Genomic DNA, 19,514 nt, shown 5'->3' on the forward strand with positions numbered 1-19,514 from the left:
ATAACAGTCCTCACCTTTGAGCCTACTGCCCTGCATTTTAGCTATCTTACCTGCCATCACTTCAGTATGCTCTTCCTGTTGTATTTTCTTTGATATGAGGTCAGAAATGGCAGAACATGGGTTTCCCTGGTGGCTCAGTGGTAAAGAATCTGCCTGCCAACGCAGGAGACACGGGTCTGATCCCTGGTCTGGGAAGATCCCTTATGCCATGAAGCAGCTAAGCAGAGTGCCACAACTATTGAGCCTGTGCCCTAGAGCCCAGGAGTTGCAACTACTGAGCCCATGCACTGCAACCAATAAAGCCCACATGCCCTAGAGCCTGCACTCCACAACTAGAGAGTAGCCCCTGCTTGCCACAACTAGAGAAAGTCCACATGCAGCAACAGAGACTCAGCACAGTCAAAAACAGATAAATCAGTACAATTATTTTTTTAAAAAAGAAGTGGCAGAACATGCCCTCTAGTCATCCCACTCTAACACCAAAATCTCTTTAGTCTTCTCTAGTTTCCAGCTGAACTGTAATTCCTTTTCTGTGCTCACCTTTATAGGATATAACAAAGGCCATGCAATAGCTAAAATAGTTAGCTCATTTTCTTTTTTTATCCACTTTCCCTTTCCCACCACTTCAGTTAATACATCTAGGAAGCATTTTGACATTTTTCCAGGTGTCCTGAACTCACACAGTAGCCCAAGGAGTCCCATGAACGTAGCTGGGTCACTCCACACAGAAGAGATGGCCTGCCTGGGTTTACCCCACCACACCTGGCTTTCCCTCAGCATGGCCCATTCCTATCTCATTTTCAGTCTCCCGGCTGGTTCACCATGCTGGGGCATGGAGGGGACAAAAAGTGCCCATGAACTGAGAAGGTATCTTGACACCAGAAAATGAGGCAGGCAGCTCCACAAAATCACTGGATTCATTTATTATAGGGTAACTTACTCAGAGGGTAGGATGGAGGACAAAGATAGAGAGATCCAGAAGAATTCACAGCTGCTTTCTGCACCACCCAGGGACTATTGGAACAATTTTACAGTTAACCTAGGGCATCAGGGTAAGTGCTTGGAGAAAGAAGGCACAGTCCTAGGTCAAGATTTAAGAATGTGTAACTAGTCTCATGGACACTGGGAATATATCAAGAAGGTTTTCATCACTGTTTGGAAGCTAATAGAGCATAGATGCCACCAGGACCTAATGATCATTAAAAAACACCTATTAACTGCAAAGCCTGTGATGACAGATAAGTGATTTCTCACATAGTACAGTCCTGAATAGGGCCAGTGGAAGGATGACAGGAACTGTACAGTTCCCAAAGGGCATCATTTACACCATCAGCCATACACTGGCTCATACAGGGGCTTCATGCCAATTAAAAAGCACCCTCTCTAGGAGAATGAACTGCTAAAAGAAGTTCCCTCTGTGTGGACCATTTGGGAAAAGGGAGCATTTCTGGGCACCAAGTTTAAAAAAAAAAACAGCATCTTGCAAGACACAGGGTTTGGCCAGTGGAATCTGGGCAAGATGTTAGCCCCTTTCAGGTTCCCTCAGTGGGCATGAGGGCACAATTGTTTAAGGTAGCTCTAGAAGGAGGTCTTGGGACATTCTGGGCACAGTGACTCAGTTTTCTGTATCAGGACAATTAGTTAAGATTATTGCTAGGAACATTATTGCTAGGTGAAAGGAACATCTCCACTCCGTGACCTAACATGGGTCATTTCAAGTAATATGAACAACATCCCTCTGAGACTGATTTAAAGATGAGGAAAATGAGGCTGGGGTCAAGTATGCATCTTGCGTGGGGTCACATGGTGTCATCAGATTTTTATCTTCATACTGCTATTTTCCTTGGCATTTATTAGCCTCATTCATTGCTGCTAATATGTACTAGATATTTCACCCTTCATTTGTATATCATTGGTTTCTCCCCAATAGAATATAAGTTGACAAGCATAGGGATTCGTGTCTGTTTTATTCCCTGCTATATCCCCACAGTGCTTAGAACAGTGTCTGGCACACAGGGGGTTCATTCAGCAATACTTATTAAATGAATGAATTGTTCGAACATTGGGGTGCTTTCTCCTGTACCAACTATTTCTATAAACCCCATTTGGTAAATACTTAATGTGAAGAAGTGAAGTGAAGTCACTCAGTCATGTCCGACTCTTTGCGACCCCATAGACTGCAGCCTGCCAGGCTCCTCTGTCCATGGGATTTTCTAGGCAATAGTACTGGAGTGGATTGCCATTTCCTTCTCCAGGGGATCTCCCCAACCCAGGGCTCGAACCCAGGTCTCCCGCATTTCAGACAGAGGCTTTACCCTCTGAGCCACCAGGGAAGTCTAATGCCTTGAAGTATTCTAGAGAAAAAGCTCACATCAACATAAAATGTGCACTGTCATCAGGATTTTCTTCACCTAAAAAATAAAAATCCTTTATGCCAAAATTCATGTCCACATCAAACAGAAATTCCAGGTTAATAAACCAGGTTTTGGGCTTCCCTGTTGGCTTAGTGGTAAAGAATCCACCTACCAATGTAGGAGGCGTGGGCTCCATCTCTGGTCTGGGAAGATCCCATATACTGTGGAGCAACTAAGTCCATGTGCTGTAACTACTGAGCCTAAGTTCTAGAGCCTGGGAGCCGCAACTACCGAAGCCCACCCACCCTACAGCCTCTGCCCGACAAGGAGCAAAGCCACTGCGATGAGAGGCCCACGCACCATAACTAGAGCAGCCCCTGCTCCCTGCAACTAGAGAAAAGCATATGCAGCAACAAAGACCAAGCACAGCCAAGAATATACAAATAAATACAATAAACTAGGGCTCTGTCCGTTTACTAAGGCCAACTTTTGCCTTTAAAGACAGGTTTATTTGTTTCTGATTTCTTCAATAACTAAAACAGTGTCTTCCACTCCCATTATCCTCTGCTAATTATTTTTATATCATGATACACAATAATCTGATTAACTCTCTATGCAGATGTGTTTGGAGCTTACAAAACAAGTAAAACTTTCAAAATAAATTCTTATTGGGGGGTGCTTAAATTGGACATGCTAAATATCATGTTTTGTATCTTGAATATGTAACTAGGTTATTGTTAGACTTTTCCAAAGTAAAGAGCTGCTTATTTTGATTCATTTTGCATAATTTTCATCCCAATTTATCAAAAGTTCACTGTGTGCAGGGCATTGTATTGTAGCATATTGTTGGAAGAACAAAGGGAACATTTAGACATGATCTCTGCCTTCCTGGAATTTACACAATGAATGGTAGAAACACAGACTTATGCACACTCCACTGCCTCCAACAATAACTGTTGACTTTTTATTTGTAATTAGAGAATCCAGGCAGTGGAAGACTAGGTTTTTCCCGGGTTTACGAGAACTGAACCCAAGTGGAAAATGTTATTTGCTTTAACTAAATAATTCCATCTTATGCAACATAACATTCTGCCAATCAAGCAAATAAAGAAAGAAAGCCTTATTTATAAAGTTGCCTGCTTCTGATTTCATTCCATTGCTTCTTGGGCTCCAAGAGGGAAAAAAAAAATGAAGATTTTCTTGCTCTGTATTTTTCTAATTTTATGTGGTACCTCAGTCTGGGCGAAAGATAAGCATTATTACATTGGAATTATTGAAACAGCCTGGAACTATGCCTCTGACCATGGGGAAAAGAAACTTATTTCTGTTGACACGTAAGTCATTGCTTTTTCTTCTTTGTAGACCAAACCTATATTATCAGTTAAAAAATAAAGCCAATAAGATGAAATATTTCTTTAATTTGTTATATACAAAACCTGAAAAATATGGACTTGAAACTCTGGACACTAATAAATCTCTAATTCCTGGGATTTTGTTTGTTTTTTGGGATGCTGCCTTATTCCTTCCCCCTTGGTCCTGAGGAACTGTGTGGGTTTCTTTTTACCCCTTCTGGTCGTTACATCTCCCATCGTGGTTCAGGCTCTTTGTCTGTTTATGCAGAAGTTCTTTCATCCAAAGAATGACTGCATAAAATTTTCTGTTTACTATTCCATTTCTGATTACTAGCAGTAAAAATTAAAGGCTTTTTTAATCCTTCAAAAAAACATTTATTTTATATATCAAATACAATCTTAATATGACTCCACCTAATACCTGTTGGATGACTCTGGACAGATAACTACATTCATCTTTCTCAGACTCTGCATCCTAATCTGTTGACAAAGACAATAAGAATACTTCATAGGGCTGTTTAAAGAGTGGGTGCATGGAAAGCTCTTCTTACAGTGCTCGGCACATCATTCATGTGCAGACAAACTCTATGTAACTTACGGGGTTTTTTTAAGGTTTTCTTTATTAAAGGTTTTCTTTGTTTCAGTTGAAAAGTCCCTTATTTCAAGCAAAGTTCATCCCACAAAAAAACAAGTTCTTCTTGAAGATTTTTGTAATGGAAGATTATCTATATGAAGGTTACCACTTTTAATAATGTTAATTAAACATTAAACACCAAATTAAAATTTGTTACTCAAACCCATATTCTTTACATTTAAAGATGTATTTTAATGGTGATAAATGTATTTTAATACTGATACTTAGAAATGCTTGTTAATGGTGACAAATGAGCCCAATGACCATTTGCTGCTAACACTGTATCTATAAAAAATAGCTTAAAAATATGCTAAATTTCATAATGTTGACTCTGTTGATGGGGATACATTATTCTCATTAATTTTATGTATGTTTAAAGTTTTTCAAAGTAAAATAAATAAATAAATAAATGCATAGATGATAGTACCTAATAGTTAAGTTATTAATTTAGTAATAATCGGTGAGGGATGTTTCTGACCTAAAAATAACTGTTTGTAAATAAAACTAGTATGTTTTGCAATTATATTTTTTAAATATTCATTTATTTGACTTTGCTGGGTCTTAGTTGCTGCATGTGGTATCTAGTTCCCTAACCAGGGATCGAACCTGGAACCCTGCATTGGGATCACAGAGTCTTAACCACTGGACCACCAGGGAGGTCCCTGCAATAATTTTTTTAAGCTTGGTTTTGAGCTAGTGTTCTCTTTTGGAGATGACATATTCTTAGGCTTCACAAGAACCATTATTTTGTATGACTTCAGCATTTTCCCTAACTAAACAATTATATATGTTTTTTATAAGAAATCTAGATACATTTTTTGAAAAGGTCAGATACATTAGGAAAAAAAAAATACTGTCATACAGTCCTACTCCATGCCCTCATCCGTCCTGTTGTCATTATTTATGGTCAAAAATCCAATCAGTTTGATTGTGTATCAACCAAGTGCTAGACATTGGCCTGACCATACTTTAACAAAGTCTCTAATTCTAGACATTTAGAAAAGAAAAGGGCTTTGGTAAGAATATTTTTGCAGGGAGGGAAGAGAATTTTTTTATTTTTAAATAGCTTAGTGTCCTGCGTGTGCTGGGGAGGTTATACAACATTGGCTCGATCATCTTTTGCTTCAACAACAGCCTACAGTTGTGCAAACTATAGATGGCACTGCTCACTCTGTGATATTTTTTAATATATCTGAACAGCAAATATTGACTAGACCTTCAGCAATTTTGCCAATACTATGCTAACGTTTAATGGCAACCCACTCCAGTACTCTTGCCTGGAAAATCCCATGGATGGAGGAGGCTGGTAGGCTGCAGTCCACGGGGACGCTAGCAGTCAGACACGACTGAGCGACTTCACTTTCACTTTCATGCATTGGAGAAGGAAATGACAACCCACTCCAGTGTTCTTGCCTGGAGAATCCCAGGGACGGGGGAGCCTGGTGGGCTGCTGTCTATGGGGTCACACAGAGTCGGACACGACTGAAGTGACTTTTATATATATATAGAGAGATAGATAGATAGATAAGTTTAGGTGGTAACTTTCTGCTGCTTCTTTGCACCAGATTTGCAGAATGTCCAGCTGCTAATACATTCAGCCTTCTATAACAAAATACACCAGACAGGATAGCTTAGCAACAACAGAAATCCCTTTCTCACAGCTCAAGAGGCTGGGAAGTTCAAGGTGCCAACATGGTCATGTTCTAGCAAGATCTCTTTTCTGGGTTCATAGCCTTTTCACTGCGTCCTCACTTGGCGGAAGGGACTAAGAATATCTTCGGAGCCTCTTCTACAGAACTGCCTTATAAGGAGGTACTTACTCCATTTATGAGAGCCCCACCCTCATGACCTAAGCACTTCCCAAAGACCTCATCTCCTAATACCATCACATTGGTGATTAGGATTTCAACATATAGTGGGGGATAGGACATAAATATGCCAAAGGATGATGTGATATAACCAGATACAATTATTGACACTCATCTTGTGAAGGCTAAAAAGGAGTGCAGATAATTAGGCTGAGAAACAGGTTGAAAGAGGTCAAGATGGTTGTTAGGCAGAGAATTAGGTTTAAGCTGCAGTTGACCTTGAAGATCTGGAACAAGGAAGCGGAAAGTGTGTATGGAGATGGCAGAAACTCCATCTGCTAAATTCACTGGTGATCACTAGTACCTAGAATTTGGAGACACTAAAATATTTTTAAATAAATGAAAATGAATGAATAAAAGGTATGTAGGAAGCTAGACAAAATTATAGGCTGTATTGTCAAAATTTCCCCTTGCTTCTAGTGTGAAAAGGTTTACACCATAGACTAAATCAGAAGATAGAATGAAATAAGAAAAGTCAGTTTATGGAGTTATACATCAGTTAGTGAAACAGGAAACACTGGCAGATAGAAAGGAGAAAATGTGTGGATTCTTTTAACTAGGAAAATAAGAGTTCACTTCTTTTTATTCTATCAGAAGTATTTCTTTCTAGTGGGATAAGTTCAGTTTGGTCGCTCAGTCATGTCCAACTCTTTGCAACCCCATGGACTGCAGCATGCTAGGCTTCCCTGTCCATCACCAACTCAAGGAGTTTACTCAAACTCATGTCCATCAAGTCCGTGATGCCATCCAGCCCTCTCATCCTCTGTTGTCCCCTTCTCCTCCTGCCTTCAATCCTTCCTAGCATCAGAGTCTTTTCAAATAAGTCAGCTCTTCACATGAGGTGGCCAAAGTATTGGAGTTTCAGCTTCAGCATCAATCCTTCCAATGCATATTCAGGACTGATTCCCTTTTAGGATAGACTGGTTGGATCTCCTTGCAGTCTAAGGGACTCTCAAGAGTCTTCTCCAACACCGCGGTTCAAAAGCATCAATTCTTTGGCACTCAGCTTTCTTTATAGTCCAACTCTCATATCCATACATAACTACTGGAAAAACCATAGCTTTCACTAGATGAACCTTTGTTGGCAAAGTAATGTCTCTGCTTTTTAATATGCTATCTAGGTTGGTCATAGTTTTTCTATGGGGTAAAGTAGAATTTCCTTATATTTATCAGTGCCTTATCTGTCACTTTAACACATCAATAAACTGTTGAAGATCTTTGAAATATATTTTCTACTCCTAAATTGAAGTGAAAGTTAAAGTCTTAATTGCTTTAGTAGTGCCCGACTCTTTGTGACCCCATGGACTATTACAGCCCGCCAGCCTCCTCTGTCCATGGAATAAGTTATTTGTATTTAAGGGCTTCCCTGGTGGCTAAGACAGTAAAGAATCCACCTGCAATGAGGGAGACCTGGGTTCGATTTCTGGGTTGGGGCCTGGCAACCCACTCCAATACTCTTGCCTGGAGAATCCCCATGGACAGAGGAGCCTGGTAGGCTACGGTCCATGGGGTCACAAAGAGCCAGATACGACTGAGAGCAACTAAGCACAAGAATAAAAAGGGCTTCCTTGGTGGCTCAGTTGGTAAGGAATCTCCTTGCAATGTAAGACTGTCTGCAGTGCAGGAGACCCAGGTTTGATTCCTGGGTCAGAAAGATGCCCTGAAGAAGGAAATGGCAACCTACTCCCATATTCTTGCCTGGGAAATCTCATGGACAGAGGAGCCTGGTGGGCTACAATCCATGGCGTTGCAAGAGTGAAACACAGCTTAGCAACTAAACTACCACCACCACCAAGAATAAAAGACATACATATAAAAACAATTAGCAAACGCAATACTGTGATCTGGGCCCATGGTAGGCTAATTAAATGTGTATTGATTTTGTTAGCTACACAGTAGCAATAAGTAACAATGGTCCAGTTTTCTTCAGGTTACTTCTTTCTCCTGGTGACCTATAGGAAGATACAAGTAAGTGAAAACTTCCTTAAACAGAAGAACTATCACAAAACCCTTTTACACTAACTTCATAGGCTCTTACTCAGGCTTGGTGATTTTAAACACAGTTCTTGCAAACATTGTTAAACCTAGTTTTCCAGGCTATTGTAGGTTTGAGAAATAAATCAGCAATACTACAGTGAAGTAGTATACATAAGCAGACTCAATGACCAAGAAAAAAATGAAGGCCCAAATTTTGACCAAATAGAGAACAAACTAACAACATTGTACTCTATTATATAATCATAAGTATTATGATATTGAGTGATCAGGGTAACATAACCATTCAGTAAATGTTTATATTTACTATTATTATCATAACAGAAGTTGAATTTTTCCCAGTACATGATGTTTAAAAACACAAGGACACAAACAAAACATTTTAAAGAAAAAAAAACTTGCACAAAGGCATTCATTTTACCCCTTCCAAAACGGTCTTAAGTTTTTAAATGATTCTTAAAGAGGTAAGTGGCTAAGTGGCTAAGTCACTTCAGTCATGTCCGACTCTGTGTGACCCCATAGACGGCAGCCCACCAGGCTCCCCCGTCCCTGGGATTCTCCAGGCAAGAACACTGGAGTGGGTTGCCATTTCCTTCTCCAATAAATGAAAGTGAAAAGTGAAAGTGAAGTTGCTCAGTCATGTCCGACTCTTCGCGACCCCATGGACTGCAGTCTGTCAGGCTCCTCCATCCATGGGATTTGCCAGGCAAGAGCACTGGAGTGGGGTGCCATCGCCTTCTCCGTAAAGAGGTAAAATTATGAGCTAAAGTTATCTGGAAGTCATTTATAATACCTTATACTCCAAGGCTGCCAAATAATACATAGTAAGCAAAATCTGATGTGGTATAAACATTTCACATAAGACAGTCCACGTGCAGAAGCTAATGAAGTAACTATACCATTTCACACTTTTAAGCTCTACAATTTATTATCACAGTTGCTATTTTTCCCCAAGAACCTATCCAAAAGAGGGCTAACACCTAGATAGAATTTTCATGCTGTTCTAGTGAAGCCAGGCTAGTTAGAACCTGTAGCTCACTCAAGTGTATGCTATATAAACCCAGGTTGAGTCTTTGCCTACCAGTTACTTTTGGACTTTTCTTTGTGATTCCTGTGTGTAGTAGGCAGAGTTTTTTTAATTGCCCCCAAAGACATTCTAAACCTAAAATTCTAGAACCAATGAATATGATGATATATCACTCCCATGGTTTGTTATATTCAAGGATACAGTTGACTTTAAACTAGGGGCATGATCTGGGTGGGCCTAGTCTAAAGCAGAGAATTCTCTAGTGGAAGAGGAGGAAGTCAGAGAGATTCAAAAAGGTTTGAGGGGGATTCAACAAACTGTTGCTGACTTGGAGATGGAAGAAGTCACTTTGGAAGGAATACAAATGGCCTTAAAGAACTGGGAGAAGTCTTCAGCTGTGAGCTAGCAAAGAAACAGGAATTTCAGTCCTATAACCACAATGAACTGAATTCTGCCAATAAGCTGAGTGAGCTTGGCAGTGGCCTTCTCCACAGATCCTCCAGACAAGTACTCAGCCAAGCCAACACCTTGATGTCAGCTCTGGTAACCTGAGGAGAGAATCCAGTCATGCCATGCCAGACTGCTGATCCATGGAACTATGAAATTAATAAATAGGTGTGGTTTAAAGCTTTGTGATCATTTGTTATGCAGCAATAGAAAACTAATATACTATGTCTCAAGTAATGAGGCCAAGTATCCAGAGACTTTTCACATATATTACCCACACTTTAGTAATCATGTCTAAATATAAACCAAGACCTCCTTGAGTACATTCTGAATTTTTGGGAGGGAATAGCATTATTATTGTTTTACCAAGGCAGTATAAAAATTGTTTTAATTACCCTACCATTAAAAACTCACCTCTGGATCTGAGCCTACCAGAAATCAGAAGAATTGCTATAGGATTATAGGGCTTCCCTGCTGGCTCATCAGATGGTAAAGAATTTGCCTGCAATGCAGGAGACCCAAGTTCGGTCCCCTGGAGAAGGAAATGGCTACCCATTCCAGTATTCTTTTCCTGGGAAATCCCATGGTCAGAGGAGCCTGGAGGGCTATAGTCCACAGGGTCACAAAGAGTCAGACATGAATGAGTGACTAACACTTTCACTTTCACTATAGAATTTTAAGAACTGGGGAAGCTAAAGAGAAGGATGTGATTACTGAGAGGGGGACATATCTATTGAAATGAAGTAAAACAACATATCACAATTGCCAACAGAAAGAACAACAATTAATGTGAATAATTTGTTCAGGTCAAAGAACAACAATAATAGATCGCTTTGACTGGATATCTGACTGGCAAGCTTCCTGCAAGCTTCCAGTAACTGACCCTTTGTCCCCAAAGCTGTGCTCTTGATGTTAAATAGACATTCCCTAATGACCCTTTGATGTGTCTTTGGAGGCAGAGCATAAACAAACAGACCTCCCCCAAGTTATCACATTACGTGAAATATTTACCAATTTGCTTAAGACTTAATTTTGCTTCAGAAAAAAAGACAAGATGGGAAACACATTTTGCACATTGCTATGTATACACAAGAAATCCAAATGTTAAAATTTCTGAATAGATTATAAGTTCAGATCAATTATTTTTAAAGTATTTTTCACCACCTCACCCCACCTCCAAAAGAAATCTTTGTATACACAAAAAGAATCCCAAAGCTTAGGCAATACTCCCCCTATTTCAGGAAATAATGAATACCGGAGAATTTCAGTGCAATGAAAGCATTTTGACAAAGTCCGCTGCAGTTTATGGAAGTGAAATGTGACATATTCCTTAATGCTTCAGAGGCACATTCAGGAGGTATAAATACACATTGTATCTAAAGGAAGCCTCAAGAATTTGAGGGCCATTTTTAAACTTTGGCTTTATTTAAAATGTGGATCAGGCTTCCCTGATGGCTCAGTGGTAAAGAATCCACCTGCCAATCCTGGAGATGAAGTTTCGATCCCTGGGTCAGGAAGATCCCCTGAAGAAGGAAATGGCAACCCACTCCAGTATTCTTGCCTGGAGAATCCCATGGACAGAGAAGCCTGGCAGGTTACAGTCTGTGGGATCGCAAAAGAGTGGAACATGACTTAGTCAATAAAACAGCAAGATGTGGATCAACAGGGCATGGTGAAACGCAGGTTAGAACCTCTATTTAAATATCACTGAAGGTGAATCTCTTAGATTCATAGACACTGGTGAAAACCTTCCGCTAGGCTTAGACAGGTCTGTGTGAGCCTGAGTGGCCCAGGTTCTGATGTGACCTGAGAGGAATTCCATCTTTGAGCTATAAGGTTTCCAGCTGCCATTGTGTGCTTGACTGAACTGCCCTCTTCCTGACCTCCTCTCAGCAAAGTGGACTGGATGAATCTGTCTTTAATCTCAGTGACCTTCAGTGCTTTGGAATGTTGCTGTTGTTACAACATCTATTCATTAAGATTACTTCTGATGGTACTAATGTGGCAGTTTAGGGGGAAGAAGTCACACCCCTTCTCACTGTTTTTTCGTGTATTTTAATGTGCTCAAAGTCTCTCAGAGCTTTTCTCAATTTTTTTTTTTTTTGGTTTGTTTTAACAAAATGGAAATTGCAACAATTAGAAAATGAAAACAAATATGACAAATAACAGCTTAAGCGTGGATTTGCCGTATTGGTTATAAAAGATGTAACTTTATTTTTCTAACTTCCAGTTTGGCCCTTCTCCCACCACGATGGGGGAAAGGGACTCACATCTCATTCATTTTTCAGTGAACAAGTTGAGAATCCCAGGGCTTAAACAATCCAGCATGACAACTATAAGGTGTTCATTGTAGAAGCTCTCTGGTCAATCCAGAGCACAGGGCTCTGCTATGTTCAACATCTGTTCCTGCTGCCCAAATGCAGCTCAGAGACCCTTCTTACTGGTCCCCTCACTCAAGCTCAATCTGGTACCTCCATGCCACCATGCCAGGAGAGATGTGGCCACGACCAGAACCAGCCACCTTTCTGTCTCAAGGCATCCAGGAATCCCACTGTCTCTGGGATTGGGCAGCTTTCTCCCCCTGCATCTGGAGCCTCCTCTACTCGGGTTGCCCATGAGCACAGAGAGGCATCAGAACACAGAGGGGTTATTTGTTAGTAAATGCAGATGCCCAAACTTCACCCCAGCAGCACAGATGCAGAATCAATGGGGCTGGAGCCTAGGAACTTGCATTTATCAAGGTCCTCAGTAGATTCCTACGCATGTGAAAATTTAAGAAACATTAGGCCAGAGCCTTAGATTTAAAAAATAAAAACAGGCCTTTAAACTCTGCAACAGACAAAGATCAACACTCCCACACAAGCTCTGCTCTCATCTTGAAAAAACAAAAAGGAAAAATATTCTTCACTCTTTCCGATGAGCTTACCACTGAGAAAACAAGCCTAAATTTATTCCTTAGTCAGGTTATACAGCCTCACAAGGGTTGAGTGGAAAATAGTAAGGCACCCAAAGTCACTGAGATCAAAGCAGGCAACACACACATACACACACACACACACACACACACACACACACACACACACACCCTAGGTCATCAGCCAGAATGTTAGCATTTTTTATTCTAGTGGAAGAGACCTCAAGTGTGGAAGGGCTGCCAAAGTCCAGGTTTTAAGTGGGTTCTCCTGAACAGCTAGAAGCCACTGCCCACAGGTAGATTCCACTGACCTACCCCGGCTTCCATTAAAGACAATAACTTAAGAATCAGTTCAAAAGTTTGAATATCAAGCTCAATTTCTTTCTTTTCCTTTCTTTTCTTCTCTCTCTTTTTTTTTTCCTGGCTACTATTCACTTTGCTGATATTTTCAGGGAAGTTTTAAGCAACTATTAATCAGCCACTAACCAGAATATAAACTTTCAATGTTCAAGTACTTCTGCTAGCAAGGGATTAAAAAAACCACAGGGGTAATTTGAAATCAAAGGTAATTTTAAAACCCATATACTTTATATGCATCAATTCCAACTTTGATTTAGTGTTGCTAAAAGGAATTAAAACAATAGCATTACCTTAGCATTATTAGTTTTGCTTTAGGAAAACAAATATATACACACAATTTGACATCTCACACATCCAGATTGATTGCTTGTAAACTCAAGTTTTCTTCATGACTGAAAGAAGTGCACAAGAAGTGAGAAATGTCTTAGCTTTATTTTACATTTCACTTAAATTTTATAGTCTATAAATTTATATATTTATATGTATTCATTAGGTCTCTGTGTTTCAACATTAAAATATTGTAAGAAATACTCTGGTGAGATGTATTATATTTTTATGGAGCACTCACACATGGTTGTCTGCCATATAGCTAATGTAGGACACCTCACATTATTAAAATAATATGGTTAAATGCCAGCTCTCCTCTTCATTTTTTGGAAGCATCCTTACAACAACAGCAAACATTTAATATGATATGGTTATTCATTTCTCTTTCATTATAATGTTATCCCTGGAAATGATGGCTTCTAATAACGTTGTCTTCTTTTCCTTTGCAGGGAACATTCCAATATCTATCTTCAAAATGGCCCCAATAGAATTGGAAGTGTTTACAAGAAGGCTGTATATCTTCAGTACACAGATGAAAACTTCAGGACTGTTATAGAAAAACCTGTCTGGTTAGGGTTTTTAGGCCCTATTATCAAAGCTGAAACTGGAGATAAAGTTTATGTACATCTGAAGAACTTTGCCTCTAGGCCTTATACATTTCATGCACATGGATTAACTTACTATAAGGAGCATGAAGGTCAGTTCAACTCAAAATCTTGCTGGAATTCTCTTTTCCTTTTCAGTAGCGGCATTTTTTAACTTCCAAGTTTATGGACTTTCCTCCTGGATAAGACCCGTAACAATGTTCTTTAGCTCTGAACTATTTTATGAATAAGTGTTTTGGTTCACCCGAATAATGCCGTGCTTCTCTTGGTTGTGCTTGCTTATGTGGAGTGTGAATGTGATAGGATGTCTGGGTGAACTCACATAGCGAGAGTCAAAGAGAGCTGGACTTCCTTCTCAGTGCCCTACACTTTTCCAGATAAACAGTCAAACTAAGAGAAATAGGCAGTGCGCATTAAAGCCTGGAAAAGACAAAAATCCTGAAGGAAGAAACAGGGCTCAGATGGGGATTGTCTTATCTCAAAAGTTCCTACTTGTGAACTTACTGTAACAATTGTCACCTTAGTGGCTCAGACGGTAAAGCGTCTGTCTGCAATGCAGGAAACCAGGGTTCGATCCCTGGGTTGGGAAGATCCCCTGGAGAAGGAAATAGCAGCCCACTCCAGTATTCTTGCCTGGAAAATCCTATGGACCGCGGAGCCTGGTAGGCTACCGTCCATGGGGTTGCAAAGAGTCGGACACGACTGAGCGACTTCACTTTCACGTCCATCCTAACTTTGTCCCAGCTAAGGCACAGCACAGTCGTCTCACACGGTAACCAGATAGTGCACATGGCTGGATGATCCTGGAGTCATACATGAGACACAATTAACCAAAAGGTCACTTAACTATAGGACTTGGAATCCTTAAAGATGGTACGGGAAGAACAAAGATTATATTTGGTGCCTGTGATCTCATTCTTAGTAGATGGTGATGGTAATGATGGTGATGATGGTGATGATGATGATGGAGACGAAGATGATGACAGGTGATGATGTTCTATTGTGGTTAAAAGAAAGGACTTCAAAATTAACTGACCTGTGTTTGAATGCAGCATTGGCTTTTACTTGGCTGAATGACCTTGGACAAGTTACTTAAATTCTCTATGCTTCAGTTTTCTCATCTATAAAATAGGAACAGTGACAGTATATAATAAGAACTCTATAAATGTCAGTTACTATAAAAAAAAAATACTGAGGCCATGCTACACTTCATGGGAATTATAAGGATCAAGCTTGGAAATTAGGATAAAATTCATCCTAACTAATTATTGGCTTTGTATTTAAAAGAGGGATTGCTTTACAAGGTGAATGTTTTGCTCTTTTATATATTTATGTGTTTTTCTAAACAAAATAATTATATTCATAGCATAAAAGTTTACTGCCATCTTATTTTTTACTATTTCATGTTCTATTAGGATATAAATAATTTTTACGGATGATCATTGTATTGTGGCTGTGTTAGAAGAAAAAAGAGTACTTATCTTTCAGAGACACATACTCAGTTATTTATAAATGAAATTACATGAGTCAGGGGCTCACTTTAGAATAATTCACTGATGATGGGGATTAGAGTGGGTGAGAGTACACATGAAACAAGATTGGCCTTGAGTTGATCACTGGTAAAGCTGAGATTTGGGGCACATGGAAGTTTATCATATTATTCTCTTAATTTTTGCATATGTTTGGAAAAATACAAAATTAAAGTAAAAATTAAAACAATTTCATGGTTATTTCATAGGCAAAAACCTGATATCATATAAGAAGCTTCAAATTACAGGAGAGGGTAGCCATTTTGCTCTTACTTCCATACCATAACCCCGGGGCAAAAACATTTTTTTGTTTTTTAAATATAATTGTATGGCATTTTAATGTGACCCTAATTCTGAACTCTCAGAAAAAGTGTTTTTTTTAATTGCAAACCCATAGTCACTATGGGGCTTCCCAGGGGGCACAGTGGTAAAGAAGCTACTTGCCAATGAAGGAGATGGGAAGATCCTCTGGAGAAGGTAATGGCGACCCACTCCAGTATTCTTGCCTGGAGAATTCCACGGACAGAGGAGCTTGGCAGGCAGGCTACAGTCTATGGGGTCTCAAAAAGTCAGACATGACTCTGCACCCAAAAGTCACTATGCTCCTAATTAATCTATTACTGCTTCTTGAAGACTCAGTCAAGTATAAAAAATGACATTTTCTGTGAAACTTCCAGACCTTGTTGCCATTAGCTTCTTATTCTTCTGTGCTCAAGTAAACATCACTGCATTCCCAAGGGGATACATACTAGATATTGAATGAATGTTTGCTGAATGAATTAACAGACCATCTATTTTTTTTCTTTTAAGTTCAAACACATTCAAATTCAACCTGTCATTTCATTGCATGTCGTTTCCTAGGGGCCATTTATCCTGATAACACCACAGATTTGCAAAAAGTAGATGACAAGGTGCAGCCAGGTGAACAGTGTCTGTACATACTGCATGCCAACCCAGAACAAGGTCCTGGTGAGGAAGACAGCAACTGTGTGACCCGGATTTACCATTCCCACATTGATGCCCCAAAAGACATTGCCTCAGGACTCATTGGGCCTTTAATACACTGCAAAAAAGGTACACTTTCTCATTATTAGTCACAATAAATTACCAAAGACAGTAGACAGGGAGGTTTATTCTTTAAATAGACATTAAGTCTTCTGTGTTATGACTGAGTAGGGAAGGCAGAGGGGTGGTGAGTCTAGAAAAAAAGGAACGGAAGAGTAGGCAAGGGTAAGGAGAAAAAAGGGTGCATGAAGCCACATTTAGGCTATCGAACACAAATTCCCTAAATATTTCCAAGTCTATAAAACAGGAATGACTGGTCCAGATTTCTGGTCTGTTAGGAAAATAAATACTAAAATTGTTTAAAACTATATGAATCACATGCTAAAATTCATGCTAAAAATTAAGTTCTACTGAAATAGTAATTTTCACTTCAGATTCTCTGGATGAAGAAAAAGAAAAAAATATTGACAAGGAATTTGTGGTAATGTTTTCTGTGGTGGATGAAAATCTCAGCTGGTACCTAGAAGAAAACATTAAAACCTACTGCTCTGAACCAGAGAAGGCTGAACAAGATAATGAAGACTTCCAGGAGAGTAACAGAATGTATTGTAAGATTACACAGGATCTGTTAACTTTATCTTATTTTTCTCAGTCCATGAATTATGCTAAGCTTATTACCTTACATGAATAAGTAGTGTATTCTAATCTATGCCCTTGGTAACAAAGTATATTGGGTATGCAAATAGATATTCAGCTAAACAGGTCCAATCAAAACTCTAAGCCAGGGAAAGCCAGATACATCAAACCATTTCAAAACTAATAAGGATAAATAAATATTCTCCCGACTCCTAAAAATTAAAGCAGCCTAAAATTATTAAATTATATTTTAAAGCATTGCACTATAGTTAAGAAAATAGTTCAAACCATTAATTCTAAAATATTTCTTTTACATACATATTATCCTTCACTACCACCCTCAACTTTGCATCATTTTTCCCTACATTTTAGCTCACTTTATTTCTTCTAAAAATGCTTTCTTTACTGCCTAGGCTTCTTCTTAATTCTCAGACACAAAACAATGGGTTTATTAAGATAGTCTATAACTTAGAATTTGCATAAAATTTTAAATCCCTTAATACCAACTAGACCAATAAGTATAGATTTTTGTTTGTGTTTAGCTTCTTAAAAATAGCTCTTATGCAGAAACTGAGAACACAATAATAACTGTACTATCAAAGCAGAAAAATAAACAAATTAAACACAGGACAGATTTTTGTTCTAACTTCTTATTTCTGGCTGGAAGATCCTCTTTCCATACTTTAATCTAGCCTCTGTTCTGTGCTAAGCAAAATAGATGTTAGAGACTCAAACTTCCAGTCTGGCTAAGCCTGGTTTGGTATCTCTGTTGCATTTGGTTCACTCACAGTACTTCCCAGAACTGATTTCTGCTTTAACTCTAAGACCTCCCAGTTTGAACAGTGCCTCTCAGTTTTTTAGAAGAATCTCAGGCCATCCTGCTTTTGACCTTTTAGATCTTTTCCTCCTTCACATTTCTTCCAATTTTGTCTTTCAAGTTAAAAAAAAAAAGCTTCCTTTGTGTCTTACAAGTTAAAAAAAAAAAGCTTCCTTTGTGTTCTTATTGAAAAAGCAACTCACATCACTGTAGAAAATTGGAAAAGTTCTGATAAATAAGCAAAGAAAACTTTGACATCATCCATACTGCCATTACCAACACGATGCATATGGTTGATTCATAAATAAACATGTCCTTTTTCTATTTACTATATATGTGTGTGCATTTATATGTATGTATGTATGTATGCACACATTTGTATTTGCAAATATACACATGAACCTACCAAGGTGTATAGTTTATAACAAGGAGAGCAAATAGGTTTCATCTTCAGTGTTCATGTGCTAATACTGTGTTGAAAAAAAACCTGAGGCTAAATTCAGGTCCAAAATGAAGAATGCTGTGATTGATTAATAATATCTGATGTGGGTACAAAAGGTAAGAGTAGTGACATGTGTGCCAGGTATTTTCCATCTCAAATTGATTTTATTTTTGTAGTGCTAACTATCAATATTCCAGGTACCAATATATGTTAGTCACAGTCTCTGCTCTTGACTTACAGCTGTGAATGGATATGCTTTTGGAAGTCTCCCAGGACTCTCCATGTGTGCTGAGGACAGAGTAAAATGGTATCTTTTTGGTATGGGTAATGAAATTGATGTGCACGCAGCTTTCTTCCATGGGCAAGTGTTGACTAACAAGAACTACCGCGTTGATACAATCAATCTCTTTCCTGCTACCCTTTTTGATGCTTTTATGGTGGCTCAGAACCCTGGACAATGGATGCTTAGCTGTCAGAATCTAAACCATCTGAAAGGTAAGGCATCTTTACCTGAAATTAACTGTCAGTTGAGAAAAGAAACATGTCTCTGTTACAATATTAATGGGGTGACTATTGGAAATTAGAATCTAAAAGCTAAATATCTTTGGAATGATCTGAACTTTGAATTGTTGGTTTTATTCCTCTGAAAGTATGGATCATCTAATTTTTTAAAATAGACAAAGACTGGAGCAATTATAAAGTAATTAAAGCTGAAAATACATTAATTTTTGGAAAACAAAAATTGGTCCTGAAGTATAGTCTTACCGTAAATGTATAACACTGCTTATAGCTACTCAGATTTGTAAAATATACAATATTTTAAACACCAGAAGATGTGTATATTGGTGCTGAAAAGTAACTTGTGTTTTGACTTGATTCTGTTAAATACAACCAACTTTGTTCTTTATGAGTCCAGCTATTCCTTGGTTTTACATGCTAAATCTCTTTTCCATCTCTTTAATATAAGGAAAAGAAATATCCCCAGTTCTTGAAAAATATTGGTTTGTAATATTGATTTCCTGAAGAAATTAGGTCTAATGTGGGTCTTTGAGTAGGTTACTTTGAACTTCAAATATAATCTCATTCATCAAAGGTGACCTTGGCTGCAGCAGGCCCAGCACAGCAGGTGCAAAACCATTTTATCTAAGGGAGGGATAAAAATACATGATCACTCTATTCCTCCTCATCTATCCCATCATATC

At 38.8% G+C, this 19,514-nt stretch overlaps 1 protein-coding gene across 4 annotated transcripts in view; it reads left to right on the plus strand.

Moving 5' to 3' along the window:
* CP (ceruloplasmin) overlaps positions 3,499 to 19,514 on the plus strand; it is a 60,533-nt gene continuing 44,517 nt past the window's right edge. For 2 of the 4 annotated variants that reach the window (XM_018049097.1, XM_018049100.1), the window contains exons 1-5: positions 3,499 to 3,688; positions 13,728 to 13,975; positions 16,274 to 16,486; positions 16,852 to 17,025; positions 18,553 to 18,807. In XM_018049097.1, coding sequence (XP_017904586.1) covers positions 3,543 to 3,688; positions 13,728 to 13,975; positions 16,274 to 16,486; positions 16,852 to 17,025; positions 18,553 to 18,807 — 1,036 coding nt within the window. In that variant the 5' untranslated portion in view covers positions 3,499 to 3,542. Of the gene's footprint in view, positions 3,689 to 13,727; positions 13,976 to 16,273; positions 16,487 to 16,849; positions 17,026 to 18,552; positions 18,808 to 19,514 lie in introns of those variants that run through there. The other 2 variants (XM_005675461.3, XM_018049103.1) reach the window with 2 other exon arrangements.

Source organism: Capra hircus, chromosome 1, assembly GCF_001704415.2.
Source record: "Capra hircus breed San Clemente chromosome 1, ASM170441v1, whole genome shotgun sequence".
Taxonomy (NCBI): Eukaryota; Metazoa; Chordata; class Mammalia; order Artiodactyla; family Bovidae; genus Capra; species Capra hircus.